The following is a 20,869-nucleotide window of genomic DNA, read 5'->3' as shown; positions in this document are numbered from 1 at the left end:
CCTGGGTGAAGAGCCACATCTTTACTTGTTTTCTAAAAACTGCGATGGATGAGAGATAAACCACTTTGCTAAATTTTTGTTGAAAAACAATAAATAAAATATTAAAATAAAATAAAATAAGAGCAACCATAATAATAAAAAAGTGTACACTCATCCCACGTTTGCCACTGGTAAACAAGTTTTGCAGTTTTTTGTTTCATAAACTCACAAAATCTGTTAGAATGTCAGTGACAGAACAAAAGAAAGGTGTGTGTGCCCATCATAGGAAGTGAAACTTCTCTAAAACCATTTTAAACTCCTTTTAAAAAAAATTGCCCATCTCCAAATCTAGCTTTTCTGTATAAATAAGCAAAATGGAGAAACATGTCTCTTGGAGCAGCTGTCAAGTTCCATTTCTTCACTAATGAAGTCCACCTCAGAGAGTTCATTTTTCCTCCATGAGAAACTGATATTAACTTCCTTTACTATACACTCAAGTGGACAAGAGCAATATGTGAATAGAGTGAACTCAGAAAGTTAGCAGAAAATCCCATGATTGTAGCTGCTGGGTTTTTTCTTTTTCTTTTCAAAAATGGTCAGAGAGAATTCTTTTCAAAATCTGTAATCATTTGGTTCACGCTTTTGGGGTGGCTTCATACATTGTGGGTGGATTTAACGTAGATTCTGAGGTTCACACAACTTCCCTCAGCCCTTAGGGTGCATGCTCCCCCTCCCATCCCTGCATATCCTAACCTACAAACATCCTTTGTAGGTTAGGATATGCAGAGATTAGTAACAATGTCTGAACCCACCAGTCTTAGCATATCCTAACCTACTTGCTCCAGGGAACCCAAGATCTGAACTCAAGGGCTGAAGTTGGTTTCTGCTCTTGGGTTCCCTGGAAGGAGTAGGTTAGGATATGCCAGTTCTGATGATTTTGGACATCATGACCAATCTTGGCATATTCTAACCTGCAGAGGAAGTAGGCACTCACACGGGGATGGGAGGACAGAGCACACCCTCCTAGGGCTGAGGGAGGTTGCATGAACCTCAGGTTCTGTATCTGTGAACTTTCTCTAACTTTGCATGGGGAAGGTCATTAGAGAAAAATGTAATAGGTTTATACACATTGAGGGTTTCATCTACAATGCTTCAGTGTGAATCTCATTACAGCCATCTCTTGTTACATATAAAAACCTGTGCTGCACAGGTACTAATACAAATAACTAAGCACTCTAAAGCCTGACTACCCAAAGAAAGACTAGTGGAAATCTTATAAGCCAGCAGAATTAAGCCAAAAATCTTTTTAAGAACACACTTCCTACCATTTCCACCTGGAATTCAAGTCAAGCACACTGCAAAAATGGGAGGGAGGGAGAGAAAGAAGTTAACCAAAGTTCTTGAGAGGTTTATAAAGGTCAGGTTTAATTTTGAGATATGATTAAGTTCAGGAAAGAGGTCTTATTTTATTTGAATGGTTTCCCTATCTCTATGAATTATGAAGGAATCGCAGGTCTATCATGATTAAACGAGCCATGCCCTGAAGATCTTTATTCAACACTCAGCAAGAGAAACTTGATGATTTCTAGATAATGATGATGCAGACTTCAGGAAACCTGTGCTTGCAATGAAATCCATTATCTTCAAGAAACCATTAAAACAGATTCAGCCATGGCAACTACGAATTTCTGCTGAGGCACTCTGATAACTCACAGGAAGGGTGAGGGTACAAGGAAAACTTTACCTCTCTTATCCAAATTAAAAGGTTTGAGGTTATTAACAGGAGGGCCTCATTTCATGAACCATATTTTAAACTCATGGTCAATGAGCAAGAGGCAACTTTTAGAGTCAGAAGCTCATCCCACACCCCCGGACCTATGAGTGGAAGTCTGGTCTCCCACAGCTCATGGAGCCCCCAAATCATCTGAATGTTATTCCGGTGGGGGTGACCTCCCCGCCACCCACTGCCGGCCCATGTCGTGCAGGGCAGTCGAGCACAACTGGGCTGTGAGGGCTTGGACAGCCCATGGCCAGCCTGATCTCCTCTACACATCTGGTGGGGCCAGGATGGGTAAGCAGCATTCCACCCAGTCAATGTGCCAGATGTGATGGTGTCACCACACTGGGTGTCTTCAAGCAGCCGCACAAGAGAGTGGACAAGCAGCGAGGCAGGGCAGGCAGCTGAGAAGAAAGCAGGCAGAGTGACCAAGAGATCACTGTGCACAGCCTCTCCCCTGCCCTGTCCCTATCTACTGGTGCACTGAGCCTGTGCCTTCATTCTCCTCAGACCTAGTAATGAAGCTATGTGATTTCCCTTTTGTGGTCATCCTCCCTTGGATATTTATGAAATGGCTTGCCATAGGACTTTGATATCTGGCACAGATGTAGGACAGGGTGGGAGGGTGCTGTCTATATAATTTAAAATGAATTGGACAATCTGTTGATTTTTAAATAAGTTTTTGAATTTTAAAAAGATTTTTAAAAGTCCTATACGTTGCTTGTTTCGTGGCAGAAAATTACAAAAACTTCGGGATCTGAACCCTTTAGATTTTCTGGAATGGCTTGACACAGGACATTGATATTTAGCATAGATCCAGGGCAGGAAGGGAGGGCTCTATATATTTAATTTGAAGCAGATTGGTCAATCCTTTGACTTTTAATAATTTTCCCATTTGCAGTAAAACTGCCAGAAAAAAGTTATCTCAGCCCACCTGCATGGGTCTCAATATCAAGAAGGTGTGTGGATCCTTTAACTATTTGGCAGGTGGGTACCGCTGGCTGAAGCAGAGCATCCTGTGCACTGTTGCCTCAGTCTATGCCTGCCTATCTGCACCAATGGGAAGTTGTGTGAAACCATGGGGCTAGGGGGGGGCGCAGGGAGAGGATGCTTATTTTGCAAGGGGCCCCCAGTAACCCACTAGGTCCAGTCTCCAGAACTACCTAGCTGCACCTCTGTAAAGTAGTGATTTTCTTATATTTAAGCAGGGGCAGAACAACTGTCCTATCCAACTCTAATACAGAATCTCTTCAGTGGTCGTTGCTGGTATTTCTTTATATTTCTTTTTAAATTGGGACAAAGAATAATCTTATTTCTTCTATACAAAGCACTCTGATAACTTTTTTTTTAATCAAAGAGCATTATAGAAATATTCATAATGGCTGACATGATGAAGAAAATTACTAAAAGCAGTCCAACTGAAATTAAAAGGAAAAGTTAGGCACACATAAATGTGTCAAATAAATAGTAGTTTTAATGTTTGTTTTAATTTTTTTAATTAAAATGTAGGGGTTTGCACAGAAATGTCTGTGGTGGTTCAATGTGAATTCGAACTGAATTTAAACCAAACAGCTGGTCCGTGAACCAGTTTGTTAGAACTGGCCAATGGTTTGTTTTGACTGCCTTGCTTGTAACGGAGAATCTGATAAAGATTCCTCTTCACAACAAAGGAGATTCCCTAACTACAGGTAGAAAGGGGTTCTAGGGGCAGGCGGGAGGTGGGTGACAGGGCACTTTACTGGAGGTGGTGGCGGCAACACCTTGGTGGTGGTGGCCCCTCTGGGCCCCACCGGCACTCCCACACACACACCATGGCCCAGCGAGCAGCCCATTTCCGGGCTCCCTGCATGCACAGAGGCCATTTACATCACCATGCAAATTTGCATGGTGATGTAAATTACCTACATGCATGCATGGAGGCTACGCAAATGGCCTCCATGCATGTGCGGAGGCTGAAACCAGGCTGCCCGCCAGCCCACAGTGTGTGGGGAGTGCCAGCAGGGTTGGGGGGATCACTTCAGCAGAGCCACTGGTGCTAGTAAGGTGCCTTCTTGTCCGCCCCGCTGCCGGCCTCTCAGACCCCTTTATTGTTAGGGAATCTCCTTTGCTTGCAAAGGGAAATCCTGACCAGATTCCCCTTTACAAGCATAGCCAAACTAGCTGAATTGGGTCGAACCAGTTTTGGTCCAAACTGGGCTTGGGGGCGGGGGGCCTGGTCCAGTTTGACCTCAAACTGGTTGAACCAGTTCTGCACACCCCTATTTAAATTGCTATGGCTTTTGGATTTTAATCCTTGAAAAACATCTTGAGTCTCATGTTCAGATGGTATATAAATGTGACAATGAAGATGATGCAATCAAGCATTATCAGCCAGAAAGCAGAGTTCTGAGTGTTTAATAAGCCAAATTAGGTTCTTGGGTCCAGGCCTGAAACTTCAAATTACATTTCAAACATCTTATCATCTGACCCAAAGAAAAGACTGGGTCCTCTAGCAAGTCTTGCTCCTCAGGTTGCTATAATAGTGCAATAGAAGCAGCTACCTTCCCCTTTCCACTCAAATGCTAGAGACGAAAGAAGGCATGCATTTCATCAGCATACATTTATTTATTTATTTATCAATCAATCATATTTTTATGCCACCTGATATGTAAATCTCTCAGCAGTGTACAAATCCCAAAATTAAAATCACAGGTTAAAATACATAAAGCACGATAAAAACAATATAAATCAAATTATTAAAATTCTAATTAAAAGCTTGCAAGAACAGGAAAGTCTTTAGGGTCTTCCTGAAAACAAATAGAGAAGGAGATGCTCTTAGTTTAGCAGGGAGCATATTCCAAAGCCCTGGGGCAGCCACAGAGAAAGCTCGGTCCTGAGTTGCCACCAGACAAGCTGGTGGCAACTGCAACTGGGACCTCTCCAGAAGATCGTAGGAGGGCGGGTGCATAACAGAGGAGGCGCTCTCTTAAATAGCCTGATCCCAAGCCGTTAAGGGCTTTTTAGGTAATAACCAACACTTTGTATTTCACTCGAAAACATATCGGCAACCAGTGCAGTTCTTTCAAAACTGGTGTTATATGGTCCCTTTGTGTTGTCCCGGAGAACAATCTGGCTGCTGCATTCTGCACCAACTGTAGTTTCTGGACTATGTACAAAGGCAGCCCAACACAGAGCACATTACAGTAGTCAAATCTGGAGTTTACCAGCATTGTGGAATACATTGTGTTCATTCATACATGTTAATGGCCATGAAGAAAGATTTCCTCGTCCAAATTGCAGCCTTGTCATCCAAATTGCAACTTTCCCACAGAATGCGGAGGATGAGGCCATAGTTCTCATTGGGAGAACACAAGCTTTATACACAGATGGTCCCAGGTTCAACCCCTGACACCTCCAGATAAAGCTATGAACAACCCTTGCCTGAAACCAGTGCAGGCAATAACATCCTAAACGGTCTGACTCAGCTTCCTAAGTGGCTACTAGATACTTCCATACTCTTTTGAACCTTGACTACTAGATTCAAGTTCCATGCAAATGATGGTAATGTAATTGGTTTATTAACAGGGTTCTAGGCAGCTGTCTAGAAGGACTCGGCACACACGTACCAAGCCTTGTTCTTAGGCTGGAGGCTGATTTGTACTTAAGGAAGTAGTGTACAGTAAATTCATAGTGTATGAATACCACACACTTTAATCTTGCTCTCTGCTGCTCACCTTGAATATCCTGCTCAGTCTGAGTAAGTAGATGATAAGTAAGCCAACAGCTAAAATGTCTGAACTGGTCCCAAGGCTTTTTCAGAGCAGGATACTACTTTCTAGTCTAGTGTTAATATAATATTAACATATTATTTTACATTAAAATATTCCAGAAATATGAAAATCAAATAGTTGACTATATTGTGGTCTAGTTGCAAAACATATCCCTAAGATGAGGAATCCCTGTAGGATCTTTTTAAGTCACATTTTTAAACTACATCGCGAAGGACAGGTCTTCCCAGAGGCATCTGGTGGGCCACTGTGTGAAACAGGATACTAGACTAGATAGGCCTTGGGTTTGATCAAGGAGGGGTTGTTCTTACATTCTTACAAGGCTTTGTTACCATTACTGTGGAGAAGAGGATTTTGGCAACTCCAGAATGCCATAGAGAGTGATGCAGGATAGAGCACTGCAAAATCCTTGACATCTACTCCTCCTAACAATAACTGAAGATTATTATGCAATAATAATAGCACCAAATAATCAGTAAGCCCAACTCTTTATAACGAACAAATCTATGCATTCTTTGGGCAGTTTTACAGCAGCTCTTGTATCAAAGTCCATGTTTAAGATTTTAAAGGGGAGAAATTAACATTCAATGTTACATGCTCATTCTGACTTCACAAGGCAGGTGGAATAGTCTCTGGTATTTTTAAAATGTTTATTATTTAGACAAAATTAGAATTTGGTTTGCATTCTGTTATTGTTGAGTGACGGGAATGACTTTTGCCTGCTGTGTGGCCATGGTTCAGAAGTTCCAAAGAGACTGATCATAGGAAATGCTATCCATCATTTTCCTCAAGACTTCCCCTTCCTGTTGAGCTTCACAACCTATGCATGTGGGGTTGTTGTTATTTTTGTTATTTACTTCCATGACAAGTTGACCTTTAGTGTGTGTGGGATGGCCTCCTGCAGAGACCAGACTACACAGCCTCTAGGGCTTATGCACCTTGGAAGGTCACAATATTAGGCAGTGAGATGTTTTTTTTTAATGTGCTTCATATAGCCCCTATAACATGAGAGGTAATATCTAGAGTTTGTAAAATCTGTATGGCTTTCTCACTTGATATAATAATAAGAAAATCTTATTATTCTTAAGCTTAAGTTAAGAAAACGAGAGACAGAATGATATATTTCTAAAAGTATTAAGACCAAATGGAATGATATGAAAGTTTGCCATGGCCAGTTAAAAAATACTAAAGCAGATCTTCACAAAGTGTACTGTTCATTCAGTTCAGAAGAGAAAGCTGTACAGCAGGAATACTTCTTGGATGGACCACTCAACAGCTTCCAGCAAGTGTGATACGCTTTCAAACTTCACTGGTAGGAGATGGGAGGACAAGATTTGTGAATATTCTGAGTTTTATATTTCCTAATAGGTACTGCAATGTTATCAACAAAAGGCACATTATTTTAAAGAAAGCCATTTCTGATGCAGAGATGTGTTCCTCTTGCAAGCAATCCTAGCATCTATGGCAATTCAGCTGTTCACATCAGTGGGCATTTATTTGCCCTGATCCAAATAAGGCCTTTTCACGTGCACAAAGAACTACTGCAAGTGACTGTTATATAATATGCAGTCTCCACTACAAACCTCACTACATGTGCATAGTTTTTATGGTGGGTGATTATATGGTGATTATATAAATATATAGTGATTATATGGTGGGTGACATGTCCCCCAGTGTAATGCGGGTGATACAGAATTGCCTGTGTCACTTCAGGGCTCTAAATCACCTGGCAACAGTGCTGTGCAAGAGGGCAGCATTGGTACTGCTCATTCTTCCATGATCACATATTGTGTGCTCCTTCCATTATCCCCAGTTTTAATAATTTACCAATACTGCCCTCTTGCACAGCATCATCACCAGATGATTTAGAGCCTTGTAGCAGTGTGGCCTCTTCGTTTAAAAAACAGTCCAAAAATGGCCAAAAAAAGAATCACTGACCCAGAATCCACTGCCTGCTACAGTGCCTGTGAAGCAGGAACATCATTGGAACAAGTTGCTCTCATGGCACACACAATTTCTCCTTACTTCCTAGCACTGCAACAGCAGCATCCCTAGCAGCAAGCATGGCCATACACTCAACTAGAGCAACTTCAGCCACACATTGAGGTGATTCTCACGATCGCCCAAAAGCGGGCTAAGGGAGCCTAGCCTGCTTTGGGGCAATTGTGTGCTGCAACGGGAGCCGCGCAGCTCCCGGCAGCAAACCTCCCAAAATACCCCTCCCCTAAGACGAGGTTAATGGAGCGAGCACTCTGTTAACCACATCTTTTTGCTCGTGTGTTGCCGTGGCACACGGTGACACATGAGCAGACCCCTGATTGGGAAACTGCAAGCAGCCTCCCGGTCTCGGAGGTCTCTCCAGCATGCCCTGCACACTTGTGTAGGGCATCCTGCAACTTCCGGGGACCATGTGGCCCCTGGTCCCCGCCAGCTCCATGATGGAGCCAGCAGTTGTGTGGGCGGCTGATCTAGCCGCACAGGGCTGCCTTCCGATCATCTGCGGGGAAAGCAGGCTAAGCCTGCTCTCCCCACAAACCGCCTTCCAGTGAGTCTCACTGATCATGAGACTCACCTCTTTGACTGAGAGCAGACCAGAGCAGAGAATGAAGCACAAGTTAACCTCAAGGCCAGACATAGAGCTCATCACAACTATCACCAATAAATAACACACACACACACAGGGGTTGGTTGGAGGGGAGCGAGCAATAATGGGATGTGTCTAAGGGAAGGGGAAAGGGATTACTATGGCCTCTCCTAACCCATCCCTTCTGTCCTAGTACTTAATCCCTTCCCCAAACTAAGCCCTATTTAAAGAACTCTAACCTGACTAGTGAGGGTGGGGGGCTTACCTTCCAGCATCTTCTGCTGGAATCTGACCAGGTGCTTCTCTCTGAGGCACTTTGGCCAAGCGGACACTGGAACTCAACAGCTGGGGATACAGCAGGTGGGCACCAGGCCGGCACCCACCCACCCAAAAAATCAAAAAAGAAAAAGCTGGCAGAGACCCCAAAACACACCAGGGAAACCTGGCAGGCTCAGCACCAGACAGAAGTCACAGAACACACCAACCTACAAAAACAAAAAATGAAATCAAATCCAGGCACACGGCAGCAGCAAAGGTGCAGCTTGGGGCAAAAGGAAAGGGGAAAAAACAGCCAGCACAGCAACACAGTTATTACAGTCACTTGGGGTGGCCTTCAAGAAGAAAAATCCAAAGAAGAAGAAATCCACAGCAGCACCCAGTGAAAGCCACTGGGCTGCTGGTGCCATTTTTTTAAAAGGGAAAAAAAATCAGTTGGTTGGCACTACAAAAATAATTTATTTATTTTTAAAGAGAGATATAAGCCAGCAGGCACTCTCTGTCTCCCTCTCTCTCCACTGGGCCAGGCAGAGCAGGCCGCTGCCACCACCAGTCTGTTCTCTGCTGCTGCAGTCTCTTTCTGATCCTTCCTCTGATGCAGTTGTCCCTCTAATTTTTTCCATCACTGTGTGGAATGAGTTTTGTTCTGGGCTGCAGTATCAAAAGAGTCTGTGCTCACATGCATTCAGAGTGGGACCTTCCCTATTACACCTGAGTGGGATCTAAAATTAGCTGAGTGGACATCAAAAGACTTGTGAGCATCCACACGTGTGCACGCCAGAGGAACACTGCTCTGATGTATCCTCTTCAAAAGAGGCACACTATAAGGGCTCTCTCTGCCTCCCAGTCCTCTAAAATACATTTTGAAACTTCCTCTTTTGGCCTCCCCCTCCCACTGCCCTACCCCCAGCTAATGGGGATGTTGCCCATGACAACACTTGATTTATGTAACAAGCCAACCAAGAAGCAAGGAGATCGCAAGCCAGTCAGAAGCCAGTGCCAGAAAACTAACCAGCAAGGAAAAACAGGCCTCCAAAATGGCACTCAAAGGGGCTATTCTTACGATCACAAAAATCGGGCTAGGAAAATCCTAGCCCAGTTTTTGTGAGCGTAAGAACCACCGGGCTCGCAGCCAAGCCCAGTGGTTCAGGAGCCGCTAACCCGCTCCTGTAGCCCGCCTCTTAGGCCGGGTTTGCGGAGTGAGCGCTCTGCAAACCCGGGCTATTTGCTCGTGAGTAGCTGTGGCACCGTGGCTACTTGTGAGTAGACCCCTGGCCGGCAGGCGAAAAGCTCCCCAGTATGCATGCTCGTGCAGGGCATATTGGGGCTTCCTGGGGCCGCGCGCCCCCCGAGCTCCCCAGCCCCTGCCAGCTCCGTCTCGGAGCCGGCCATTGAGTGGCCGGCCAATCCGGCAACCCAGGGTTCCCTGCCCGCTCATGAACGGGGAGAGCAGGCTTAGCCCGCTCTTCCCGCTCACAGCTTAAAACCGGGTCTCACTAGGTTTTCACTTGAAACAGGGTTGTTTTGTTTCGAGCTTGAAACAGGCCCTTTATTTGAAGGGTGTTCTATTCGAGCATGAAACACTCAAAATGGCCCATTTGGGGCTGACAAGTTTTGACGTCGAAACGTTCTGCATTTCCCTATTAAGCACAGCAGTCCCCTGAACACCCATCCACTGCTGAGGGTTGGGGGATCTTCCAGAACAGGATAGTATGGGGTGCACAGGGCTGCAAGGAGACTGGGTAAAAAACATCTTCCTCTTGTGGAAACATAAGTGCTTCCATTTGTGAAAGAGCCACTTAGGATCCTAATGTGTTTTCCCCTCAGTTTTAAAATAAAACAAAGTTTTGCAATCCAAGGGATTCTTCACACATGCACCTGCTGTGCTTGAGCTCTCAGTCATATGATTGCTATGAATTTCCTCCTCTGAAACATGTAAACTTTCTCCAATGAAGTATATCATTGTTCAGGTGCAACAAATTATCTCTCTCCTGTGTTTGATGGCTCTCTTTCCCAACATGCAAGCCATCTCTTGATCTTGCAGTCAACACAGTTTAGCATTTTGAGAGTCAGAAATTTCAATAACGAAAGAAAAATAGTTTTAAAAAACATAGTTGTTTTCAATTGTCACTTAATCCAGAATTACGATTCCATGTGAATAGGGCATCCCACCTGACTGTGTCAGCTCTTCCTTTCATGCATCGCCTCCTCACTTTCCGTTTTTCTAAAGATGGTGAAGAAAAGCAGCTATGTTTACCCCCTTGATTCCTCGGCACACTTTCCACATTTATGCCTGCACTAGTGATATTACAAAGCTGAAGAAATCTACCTAAACAATGTTAAGTGCTATGTTGTGCAACTATATAGAAAAAATATCTTCACATCTACTATGGTTCTTCTGGATAAGGAACTTTCTGAATCAGGAAATAAGGAACATACATTTATTTATAAATACTGTGATCCTGCCCATGACATCTGAATATATGCCTGCCCACGTCATCAAGACCAACATTCATCTAAAAGAGGGGCAGGATTACAGCCAAGGTATTTTAAAATCCTGCATGGTAAAAATTAGAGAGTCTATTATCTACTCTAGAACATTTATATGTATAGACGTATAACCCAGACTGATGCAGCTTACTTGGAAGTAAGTCTCACTGAGTTAAATGGAATTAGTGTTTTCACTATTTCATTGTGTGAAATTCAATGGAATTTCATACAACCAAGTGGTGAGGCTGTTTGGGAGCTGTATCGTTTCAGATTACAGAGGCGGGTTTCATGTTTCAACAGTCTCCTTTGGAAAAAAAAGAAACAATCCTCCCTGCTCATAGAAAAATAGAATGATAGTGCAGGCTAAACCGTTCTTCCTCACATGTTGGTTTCCTATACACAGCAAAGCCCCGTCCCTCCCCTTGTGGGAGCATTCAAATGTACAATCTCAGCTACAGTCTAGTAGCTGGTAGTTCAGGAAATATGTTACTACTAGCTGAATCCGCACAGAGCTTCTGTGCGGTAGTTTTCTTACTTTTTGGAGTTGTGTTGTATGAATTTGGCTGGTTGTTTAGTTGTTTCTTTGTTTTCCCATGTGTCTTCATTGTCTTTTTGCAGTTCTTTCTGTGCATCAGAAGGCGAGGCACTGGGGCAATAGGTGGGAGGGAGGGCAGGAGAGACACAGGGGCAGAAGGCAGGGGGGATGGAAGGCGAAACAATGGGGCAGAAGGCAGGGGGGATGGAAGGCGAAACAATGGGGCAGAAGGCAGGGGGATGGAAGGCGAGACACTGGGGCAAGAGGTGGGGGGAAGGAAGGCGAGGCACTGGGGCAATAGGTGGGGGGATGGAAGGCAAGGCACTGGGGCAGAAGGCAGGGGGATGGAAGGCGAGACACTGGGAAAGAAGGCAGGGGGATGGAAGGCAAGACACTGGGGCAATAGGTGGGGGGAAGGAAGGCGAGGCACTGGGGCAATAGGTGGGGGGATGGAAGGCAAGGCACTGGGGCAGAAGGCAGGGGGATGGAAGGCGAGACACTGGGAAAGAAGCTGGCGAGAGGGGGGAACCGCCAGCCCTAAAGAGCGCAGAGATGCTCTGTGCAGGGTCAGGTAGTAGCTAGTTATTATTTATTTTTGTGGGGAGTGTGGCTACTGTAGACCCTCTAATTTTCATTTTCATTTTATTTTTTAGTTTGGTGGTGGTGGTAAGACTGGCTACCTTTGTCTCTCACAGTCCAGTGTTTTGCTTTCCATCCCCCTCACCTCTTGCACCAGTGTTGTGCTTATAAGCCCCCCCCCCCGGTTTGCCTTTTTTTGGTCTCGCCTTCCATCCCCCCACCTATTGCCCCAGTGCCTCGCCCTCCATCCCTCCACCTTCTAACCCGGTGCGCCTTCCACCCCCCCCATTGCCCCAGCGCCTCACCTTCCATCCCTCCACCTTCTGCCCCAGTGCCTCGCCTTCCATCCCCCCACCTATTGCCCGAGTGCCTCACCTTCCATCCCCCCACCTTCTGCCCCAGTCTCGCCTGCCATCCCCACACCTATTGCCCCAGTGTCTCGCCTTCCATCCCCCCACTTATTGCCCCAGTGCCTCGCCTTCCATCCCCCCACCTTCTGCCCCAGTGTCTCGCCTTCCATCCCCCCACCTTCTGCCCCAGTGCCTCGCCTTCCATCCCCCCACCTTCTGCCCCAGTGTCTCGCCTTCCATTGCCCACCTTCTGCCCCAGTTTCTCGCCTTCCATCCCCCCACCTTCTGCCCCAGTGCCTCACCTTCCATCCCCCACCTATTGCCCCAGTGCCTCGCCTTCCATCCCCCCACCTTCTGCCCCAGTGTCTCGCCTGCCATCCCCCCACCTATTGCCCCAGTGTCTCACCTTCCATCCCCCCACCTTCTGCCCCGGTGTCTCGCCTTCCATCCCCCCACCTTCTGCCCCAGTGTCTCACCTTCCATCCCCCCACCTTCTGCCCCAGTGCCTCACCTTCCATCCCCCCACCTATTGCCCCAGTGCCTCGCCTTCCAACCCCCCACCTTCTGCCCCAGTGCCTCACCTTCCATCCCCCCACCTATTGCCCCAGTGCCTCGCCTTCCATCCCACAACCTTCTGCCCCAGTGTCTCACCTGCCATCCCCCCACCTTCTGCCCCAGTGTCTCGCCTTCCATCCCCCCACCTATTGCCCCAGTGCCTCACCTTCCATCCCCACACCTATTGCCCCAGTGTCTCACCTTCCATCCTCCCACCTATTGCCCCAGTGCCTTGCCTGCCATCCCTCCACCTTCTGCCCCAGTGTCTCACCTTCCATCCCACCTATTGCACCAGTGCCTCGCCTTCCATCCCCCCACTTATTGCCCCAGTGCCTCGCCTTCCATCCCCCCACCTTCTGCCCCAGTGTCTCGCCTTCCATCCCCCCACCTTCTGACCCAGTGCCTCGCCTTCCATCCCCCCACCTTCTGCCCCAGTGTCTCGCCTTCCATCCCCCCACCTTCTGTCCCAGTGTCTCGCCTTCCATCCCCCCACCTTCTGCCCCAGTGTCTCACCTTCCATCCCCCCACCTTCTGCCCCAGTGTCTCGCCTTCCACCCCCCCACCTATTGCCCCAGTGTCTCGCCTTCCATCCCCCCACTTATTGCCCCAGTGCCTCGCCTTCCATCCCCCCACCTTCTGCCCCAGTGTCTCGCCTTCCATCCCCCCACCTTCTGCCCCAGTGCCTCGCCTTCCATCCCCCCACCTTCTGCCCCAGTGTCTCGCCTTCCATTGCCCACCTTCTGCCCCAGTGTCTCGCCTTCCATCCCCCCACCTTCTGCCCCAGTGCCTCACCTTCCATCCCCCACCTATTGCCCCAGTGCCTCGCCTTCCATCCCCCCACCTTCTGCCCCAGTGTCTCGCCTGCCATCCCCCCACCTATTGCCCCAGTGTCTCACCTTCCATCCCCCCACCTTCTGCCCCGGTGTCTCGCCTTCCATCCCCCCACCTTCTGCCCCAGTGTCTCACCTTCCATCCCCCCACCTTCTGCCCCAGTGCCTCACCTTCCATCCCCCCACCTATTGCCCCAGTGCCTCGCCTTCCAACCCCCCACCTTCTGCCCCAGTGCCTCACCTTCCATCCCCCCACCTATTGCCCCAGTGCCTCGCCTTCCATCCCACAACCTTCTGCCCCAGTGTCTCACCTGCCATCCCCCCACCTTCTGCCCCAGTGTCTCGCCTTCCATCCCCCCACCTATTGCCCCAGTGCCTCACCTTCCATCCCCACACCTATTGCCCCAGTGTCTCACCTTCCATCCTCCCACCTATTGCCCCAGTGCCTTGCCTGCCATCCCTCCACCTTCTGCCCCAGTGTCTCACCTTCCATCCCACCTATTGCACCAGTGCCTCGCCTTCCATCCCCCCACTTATTGCCCCAGTGCCTCGCCTTCCATCCCCCCACCTTCTGCCCCAGTGTCTCGCCTTCCATCCCCCCACCTTCTGCCCCAGTGCCTCGCCTTCCATCCCCCCACCTTCTGCCCCAGTGTCTCGCCTTCCATCCCCCCACCTTCTGTCCCAGTGTCTCGCCTTCCATCCCCCCACCTTCTGCCCCAGTGTCTCACCTTCCATCCCCCCACCTTCTGCCCCAGTGTCTCGCCTTCCACCCCCCCACCTATTGCCCCAGTGCCTCGCCTTCCATCCCTCCACCTTCTGCCCCAGTGTCTCGCCTTCCATCCCCCCACCTTCTGCCCCAGTGTCTCGCCTTCCATCCCCCCACCTTCTGCCCCAGTGTCTCGCCTTCCATCCCCCCACCTTCTGCCCCAGTGTCTCGCCTTCCATCCCCCCACCTTCTGCCCCAGTGTCTCGCCTTCCATCCCCCCACCTATTGCCCCAGTGTCTCGCCTTCCATCCCCCCACCTATTGCCCCAGTGCCTCGCCTTCCATCCCCCCACCTATTGCCCCAGTGCCTCGCCTTCCATCCCTCCACCTTCTGCCCCAGTGTCTCGCCTGCCATCCCCCCCACTATTGCCCTAGTGTCTCGCCTGCCATCCCCCCATCTTATTGGGGATTGTCCCTTTCCACCTTATTGCCATCTCCCAACCTTCTGCCCCAGTGTCTTACCTGCCATCTCCCTCACCTCTTTCCCCAGTGTTGTCTCTAAAAGCTCCTAGGTATGTTGTTTGTTTCTTTGAATATTTTTGTGGAATCTTTCCCCTCCCTACCTATTACCCCAGTGTTTGTCCTAGAAGTCTGGTGCATTTTGGGGGGCCGGAAACCTCTCTCCCCCACCGCCCCAGTCTCTGGCCCAGCCACCGCCACCTCCTCGCCTTGCCTCCGCGCTGGGCTGGATCCGCCGCCTCTCTCCCCCTGCCCCAGTCTCCGGCCCGGCTGAGTGCCGCCGCCGCGGCCAGGCCCGCCGCTGCCTGGCATCCGGGCCCGCCGCTGCCTCCTTGCCTCAGCGGCCGGGCCAGACCCACCGCCTGGCCCACTACTTCCACCATGCCAGGCCCGCTCTCTTTGGGGCTGGCTACCTCTCTCCCCCACACTCCACCCAGTCTCCGGCGGGGCCAAGTGCCGCTGCTGCGGCCGCCACCTGTTTGGCCTGCCGAGAACCGCTTGCCAGTCTTAGCGGCTGGCCACCTCTCCCCCCCACCCCCTGCTGCAGTATTGGGGCCTGCCACCGCTGCCGCCTCCTTGCCCGTCGGCCGGTCCTCCTCCTCGCCTTGCCTTGCCTCCTTGCCCCTCACACTACCCGTCGCCGCCAGGCTGGCCTGCCAGTGGCCATGGCTAGCAGCGGCCAATTCTCCTCCTCCTGGGTGTGCCAGCCAATCAGTTGCCTCCGCAGCCCAGCCAATCAGCTGGGCTGCCGGGACACATTTTCCCTGGGCACACCTAGGAGAATTATATATATAGGTGGTGATTCTCTTTTATTTAGCAGGGGGGAGAGTAACTGGCCCTATTCACCCCCAGCACAGCACCTCCAGTGACTGTTGCTGGTGTCTATCTTGTGTGTTTTTTAGAATGTGAGCCCTTTGGGGACAGGGAGCCATCTTATTTATTTATTATTTCTCTGTGTAAACCGCCCTGAGCCATTTTTGGAAGGGCAGTAATAATAATAATTTGATTCTGCATGCACGTGTCATGTCTTCTTTGGGGATCTGGGTGCAATGCACACACCAGTTCTTGTTCCTGGGAAAGGTGCATAGAATTAAAGCCCCATATTTTCAGTATGTACACTTTCAATCCATATACCACTGTCTTAATAAAATATTCCTTGCGATGTTCAACCTGGATAAAGTATATTTTTGAAGGTTGCTTTAAAAATAAGAGATGCAAGTTTTCCGTGTTTGATAGAGATTTTCCCATTTGTGCAAACCTGTATTTATATTATAGAAAAGCCAACAAACGACTATTATGCACAGTGACTTTTGTGCTGCCTCCCCCCTCATCTGTATTAGAACCAGAACAGCATTCAACGAGCCTTTTATACTTTAAATATTCAAGAGTTTTATATTCAAAATTTCTTCTGGTGCTGTCAAACTAGAGTGCCTGAAGGCAAGGTAAGATCAAGTTAGGTTCTCAAAGGTAGAATTAAATTTTATCAAGGCATCCGTCATAATATGCAGGTTGCTTAAAATGCAAATAAAAAGTGTAGAGATTAAAAGGCTAAAGGATTTTCAGGTAGAATGCAAAGTCCAGGGGACCGTTTCTATGGTATAGATTCGTTTAATTTACATTTCTATCATTTTAATGAAAACACAGAACAAACAAGCAATAATGGATATGTCTTAAACTCTCACTTTTCATCTGAATTTCCTTTTTCTTTCTTTCTTTACAGTCTCATGAGATAAAAAATAGAAAGGGTAAAAAAGAGAGCGAAAGAGAGAAAATAGTCACAGAAAGCATATTAAGGGGCCATTACCTCAGCCATTTTTGAAAGTTCAGTCCAGTCGTCTTTATTATAGCTGCACATGATGCTCGCAATGACAATCTGAAAAGATAAGTATTGCTTTAGACAATGCTGTATTCCTGAATAATTTCTTCTGTACATGTTGTTATGGATCTGCTTTCAAACCATAGTTCTCCTCAAACCTCTCGTGATCTTGTTTTGTTGTTGTAGCTTCAGTACAGCATTTTTGGAAATTAAAAAGACAGAGAGAAGTAGATAGAATGCTAGATTTAAACTGGGAGCATCCAGGTTCAAATTCTCACTTAGCCATGATGCACAGGGCAAATAAAAATCTAGTAACTATCTATCGACATAACCTATCTGAAATCAGAAAGTTATTCAACCACTCCTCCATCTGTTAAATTATAAATCATCTGAATTCATTTTAAGGCAATTATTACTATCTATCTATCCTGCCTTTCTTCCATTATAGAGCTCAAGAGAGAGTGCATGGGTTCCCAGATGCTCACCCATTCAAACACTGATCAGACCAGGACCTGCTTAGCTTTTGCAAGGGGGCTATATCATCTGCTCTCAGACCATGCCTGGGAATAATTTAATTATGCTAACCATCAAACTTCCAAATTAAGTACTTTAACAGTTAGGTTTGTTTAAATCCCTACATTCAACAGCATTTATTACTAGAATGCTGGTGGGGGGGGGCAAGGGGTGCAAAATCAAATTAAGAAAATATACAGTTTATTTATCATTTTTAATACTGCCTGATATAGACAAAATGTGAACTTTTTCAAATAAACTGAAGTTAGGAAACTCTTCTTGAGAATTTTCTTTTCCCCACACTATTTCGACATTTAAAAAGGTGTCTTCTGTGTTGGAAAAACAGGATGTGTGTTCCTAAATCTGTTAAAATATACAGAGGATCATTTGCAGAAGCTAGTAGTAGGGAGATACATGGGAAGTTTGCAGCAACCCAGCAACCAAGGAAGTAATTGCGTTTTTTAGGTGTTAAATTTGCATATCAAGAAAAAAAGTATTATTAACAGTCACTGCTATTATGAATAGGTCTCATTGTTCTTGTCTTGTATCCATTTGGACTCTGTATAGAAATGTGACAGACTCACTGCCATTCTTCATATTTCATGGCCTTTTGGTTGAATTTACATAACCTTTCTCCACTCTGTGTGTGCGTCTGTGCGTGCGTGTGTGTGTGTGATATATATGTACACAGACACTCACACTCTCTCACACATACTCACACAGACACACACTCAGCCATCAGCATCTGATGAAGTCAGCTCTAGTCCATGGAAGTGTATGCCATAATAAAATGGTTTGCCGTTAAGGTGCTATAAGACGCTGTTGTACAATAACAAATAAATATGTTACATACTATATATTTACTGGGGAAAAACTGTGATTTCACCAACTAACATTACAATTATCTGACAGCAACAAAAGCCACACTGCTTTGCATAGCCTCATTGTGTGTATGAGGAGAAAAATGGTAGATATGTGTTTATGTTAAAATTATTTTAAGGATTTTATTATATCTTCCATGATTTAATAATTATTATAATAATGGGGATAATAATGATTGACAATCCTGTCTGAAAGCCTTTGTTTTAAATGAAGGAAGGCAAAAATATATTAAAAACTTTGGATATTTAATTGGATTACTGACATATACAGTTCAGAGAGTGGTTTATGCTTAATTTTCCAATAGCTTGTTTCTTAATGTATTGTCTGCTGGCTTTTTAAAAAGACACTCAGAATTGTTTAAGCCCCTTAAAAGAGAATGATTACACTTAAATGTATTTAGACTCCGCTTGGTCAACAGCACAAATTGATTTGGGCAGAAGCAGGTTGTCTTAAGTAGATTGCAGATGACTGTTAATTGTTGCACTGAAATACATTTTCACTTTGCCATTTCCATTTCACATTGCAATTGTTGTAGGTCACATTTATGTCAAGGTTAAATAATGTCCCCCTCCCCCCCCCCCGGCCGCTCACTCTATTTACTACCACTCAAGGTCCTTCAACCATTTCCCCTTTTCTTGTAGTGTTTTAGAAATCTTCCAATACAAACACAGCTCATTATTTCAACTTTTCATTCATATTTTGTTTGTCATGATGCTACATTCGCTCACTTTACAGCTAGATAATAAGTAGCCATTTATTTTAACTTTTTAAAGTTATATATTTCTATAGAGTATTTTCAACCCAACTAATAGCATTCATTCATTTGACAGTACAAGCAAATGTATGCATTTAGAAAACTGAAGTAGCAATTTCACATGCAGGTATGTGGCCCATCCTTATAACTCCAACATACAACATTTAGCATACATATATAGCATAACGAAAACCTTCATACCATTGCTATGTTATGGATTTTTATGACTCCTCTGAAATGGAGTCATGATCATGGAAACTAGCTACTTTAATGATTTCATCATTGATTTCATTAGCAGGTGCATGAAAGCCCAAGGAACCAAGTGAGTGTGCCATACTCTGTACGCACAATCATTGTTGCCTTTCCCTGAGCAGCCACCAGATGAACCAGTGGCAAATGCAGATGCACCTCTCTAGAGCAGGGATTCTCAATGTTGGGTCCCCAGATGGTGTTAGACTTCAACTCCCATAATCCCCAGCCCCAGGGGTCTTTGGTTGGGGATTATGGGAGTTGAAATCCAATAACATCTGGAGACCCAACGTTGAGAATCCCTGCTCTAGAGGATCTCAATGGGTGGCAGGGCTCATAGCGAAAAAGACATTGAGCCCATTCTCACAATCATGAGAAAGGGATCCAAGGGGCTAAAGCAGGAAGCCTTTAAAAGCTTACCTCTCCCACAGACAATCCATTCCTCTTTGCTAGGCGCACGGATTGCACACCCAAATGATCCTCCACGGCTGCCAGCAGCAGGGAGGTTTGGGGGGCTGGGAGGCCCTTGGAGCTCCCATAATGCACCAGGCAAATGTGCAGTGCATTATGGGGATCCCCTGGTGCCAGCAAGGAGCCCTGCAGTCTCCCAGCCCCGGCTGCAAGCAGCCAGGGCTGGCAGGCAATGGGGGGAAAATGAGGTTATGGGAGTGCTTGCTCCCTTAACCTTGTTTTGAAGGCAGGCTTTGGAGATGGGTTGACTGCCACGCCACCACCAGGAGCTGCGGGGCTCCCAGGGGTCCTCATGTGCTGGCAAAACCAGGCTGAGCTTCCTTAGCCTGGTTTTGCCTGCGTGTGAGAATAGCCCCATTATCTTGAATACGCTAGGCCTAAACTGTATAGGGCTTTATAGGTTATAATAAATACCAGGGTCTGCCAGGTCTTTCAGCTCTCCTGTGTCTTTTTTATGGTGGGGTTTTTTTTTATGGGGGTTAATGGTTTTTATTGTTTAACTGATTTTAAGGGTTTAAATGTGATTTTTATGAAGTTTTGTTGTATTTTAATCTTAGTAAACTGCCTGGGGATGCCTTATGAAAGACAGTATAAAAACTGAACATACATACATACATAACCAGGACTTTGCATTTTGCCCTGAAATGTATTGGTAGCTGGTGTAGTACTCTTAATATAAGCTAAGCTTGCTCTCCCCACAAACCCCATCCAGACTCTTCTCACCGATCGTGAGAAGAGCCTCTCTGAGTTGATTCACTAAGTCTGCAAACCAAGTCTTATTTACCTCTATCCCAGTTATATCAGCTCCCTAAATGTTACATGTTATCAGGAAGAAACCACTCCGAGAGCTAAACAGCTGACGTATTTAGCAACTTTGTAGAGATGTTTATGTGCCCTGCCTTGCAGAGATCTTCATTCCAATCAGTTGTAAACAATAAACTTATTTTTGGTCTACACCTCAAGCTTTGTTTCATTTGTACACTGAACATATATGCCTATCCTGTGCTCGCGGGGCTACGTAACCAAGGTTTAGAGTAAAGAAAGCAAGGTAATAAGTAATCACATGGTAGCAGCGAAAGAAAGGGAAAAGTGAATAAATTCCCAGAACCTGCATACTGTTATAAAACAATATAAAAACAAATCACCTCCCCGGACTTGAGAGGGGCATCAGGGTGGGTTTCTGTCAGCACCGATTGCTTGCAGCCAAGGCTGAGAGACTGTGGTGCTCTCTCTTGTCA

At 46.6% G+C, this 20,869-nt stretch overlaps 1 protein-coding gene across 11 annotated transcripts in view; it reads right to left on the bottom strand.

The window, feature by feature from the left end:
- Nucleotides 1-20,869, bottom strand: part of DPYD (dihydropyrimidine dehydrogenase) — a 773,239-nt gene that overhangs the window by 236,819 nt on the left and 515,551 nt on the right. For all 11 annotated transcript variants that reach the window (XM_053242814.1, XM_053242808.1, XM_053242809.1 and 8 more), the window contains one exon: nucleotides 16,751-16,819. In XM_053242814.1, the coding sequence (XP_053098789.1) occupies nucleotides 16,751-16,819 (69 nt within the window). The remainder of the gene's footprint in view (nucleotides 1-16,750; nucleotides 16,820-20,869) is intronic.

Source organism: Hemicordylus capensis, chromosome 4, assembly GCF_027244095.1.
Source record: "Hemicordylus capensis ecotype Gifberg chromosome 4, rHemCap1.1.pri, whole genome shotgun sequence".
NCBI lineage: Eukaryota > Metazoa > Chordata > Lepidosauria > Squamata > Cordylidae > Hemicordylus > Hemicordylus capensis.
Note: the sequence above shows the minus strand (reverse complement) of the source record. Positions and strands in the feature narration are given on the sequence as shown.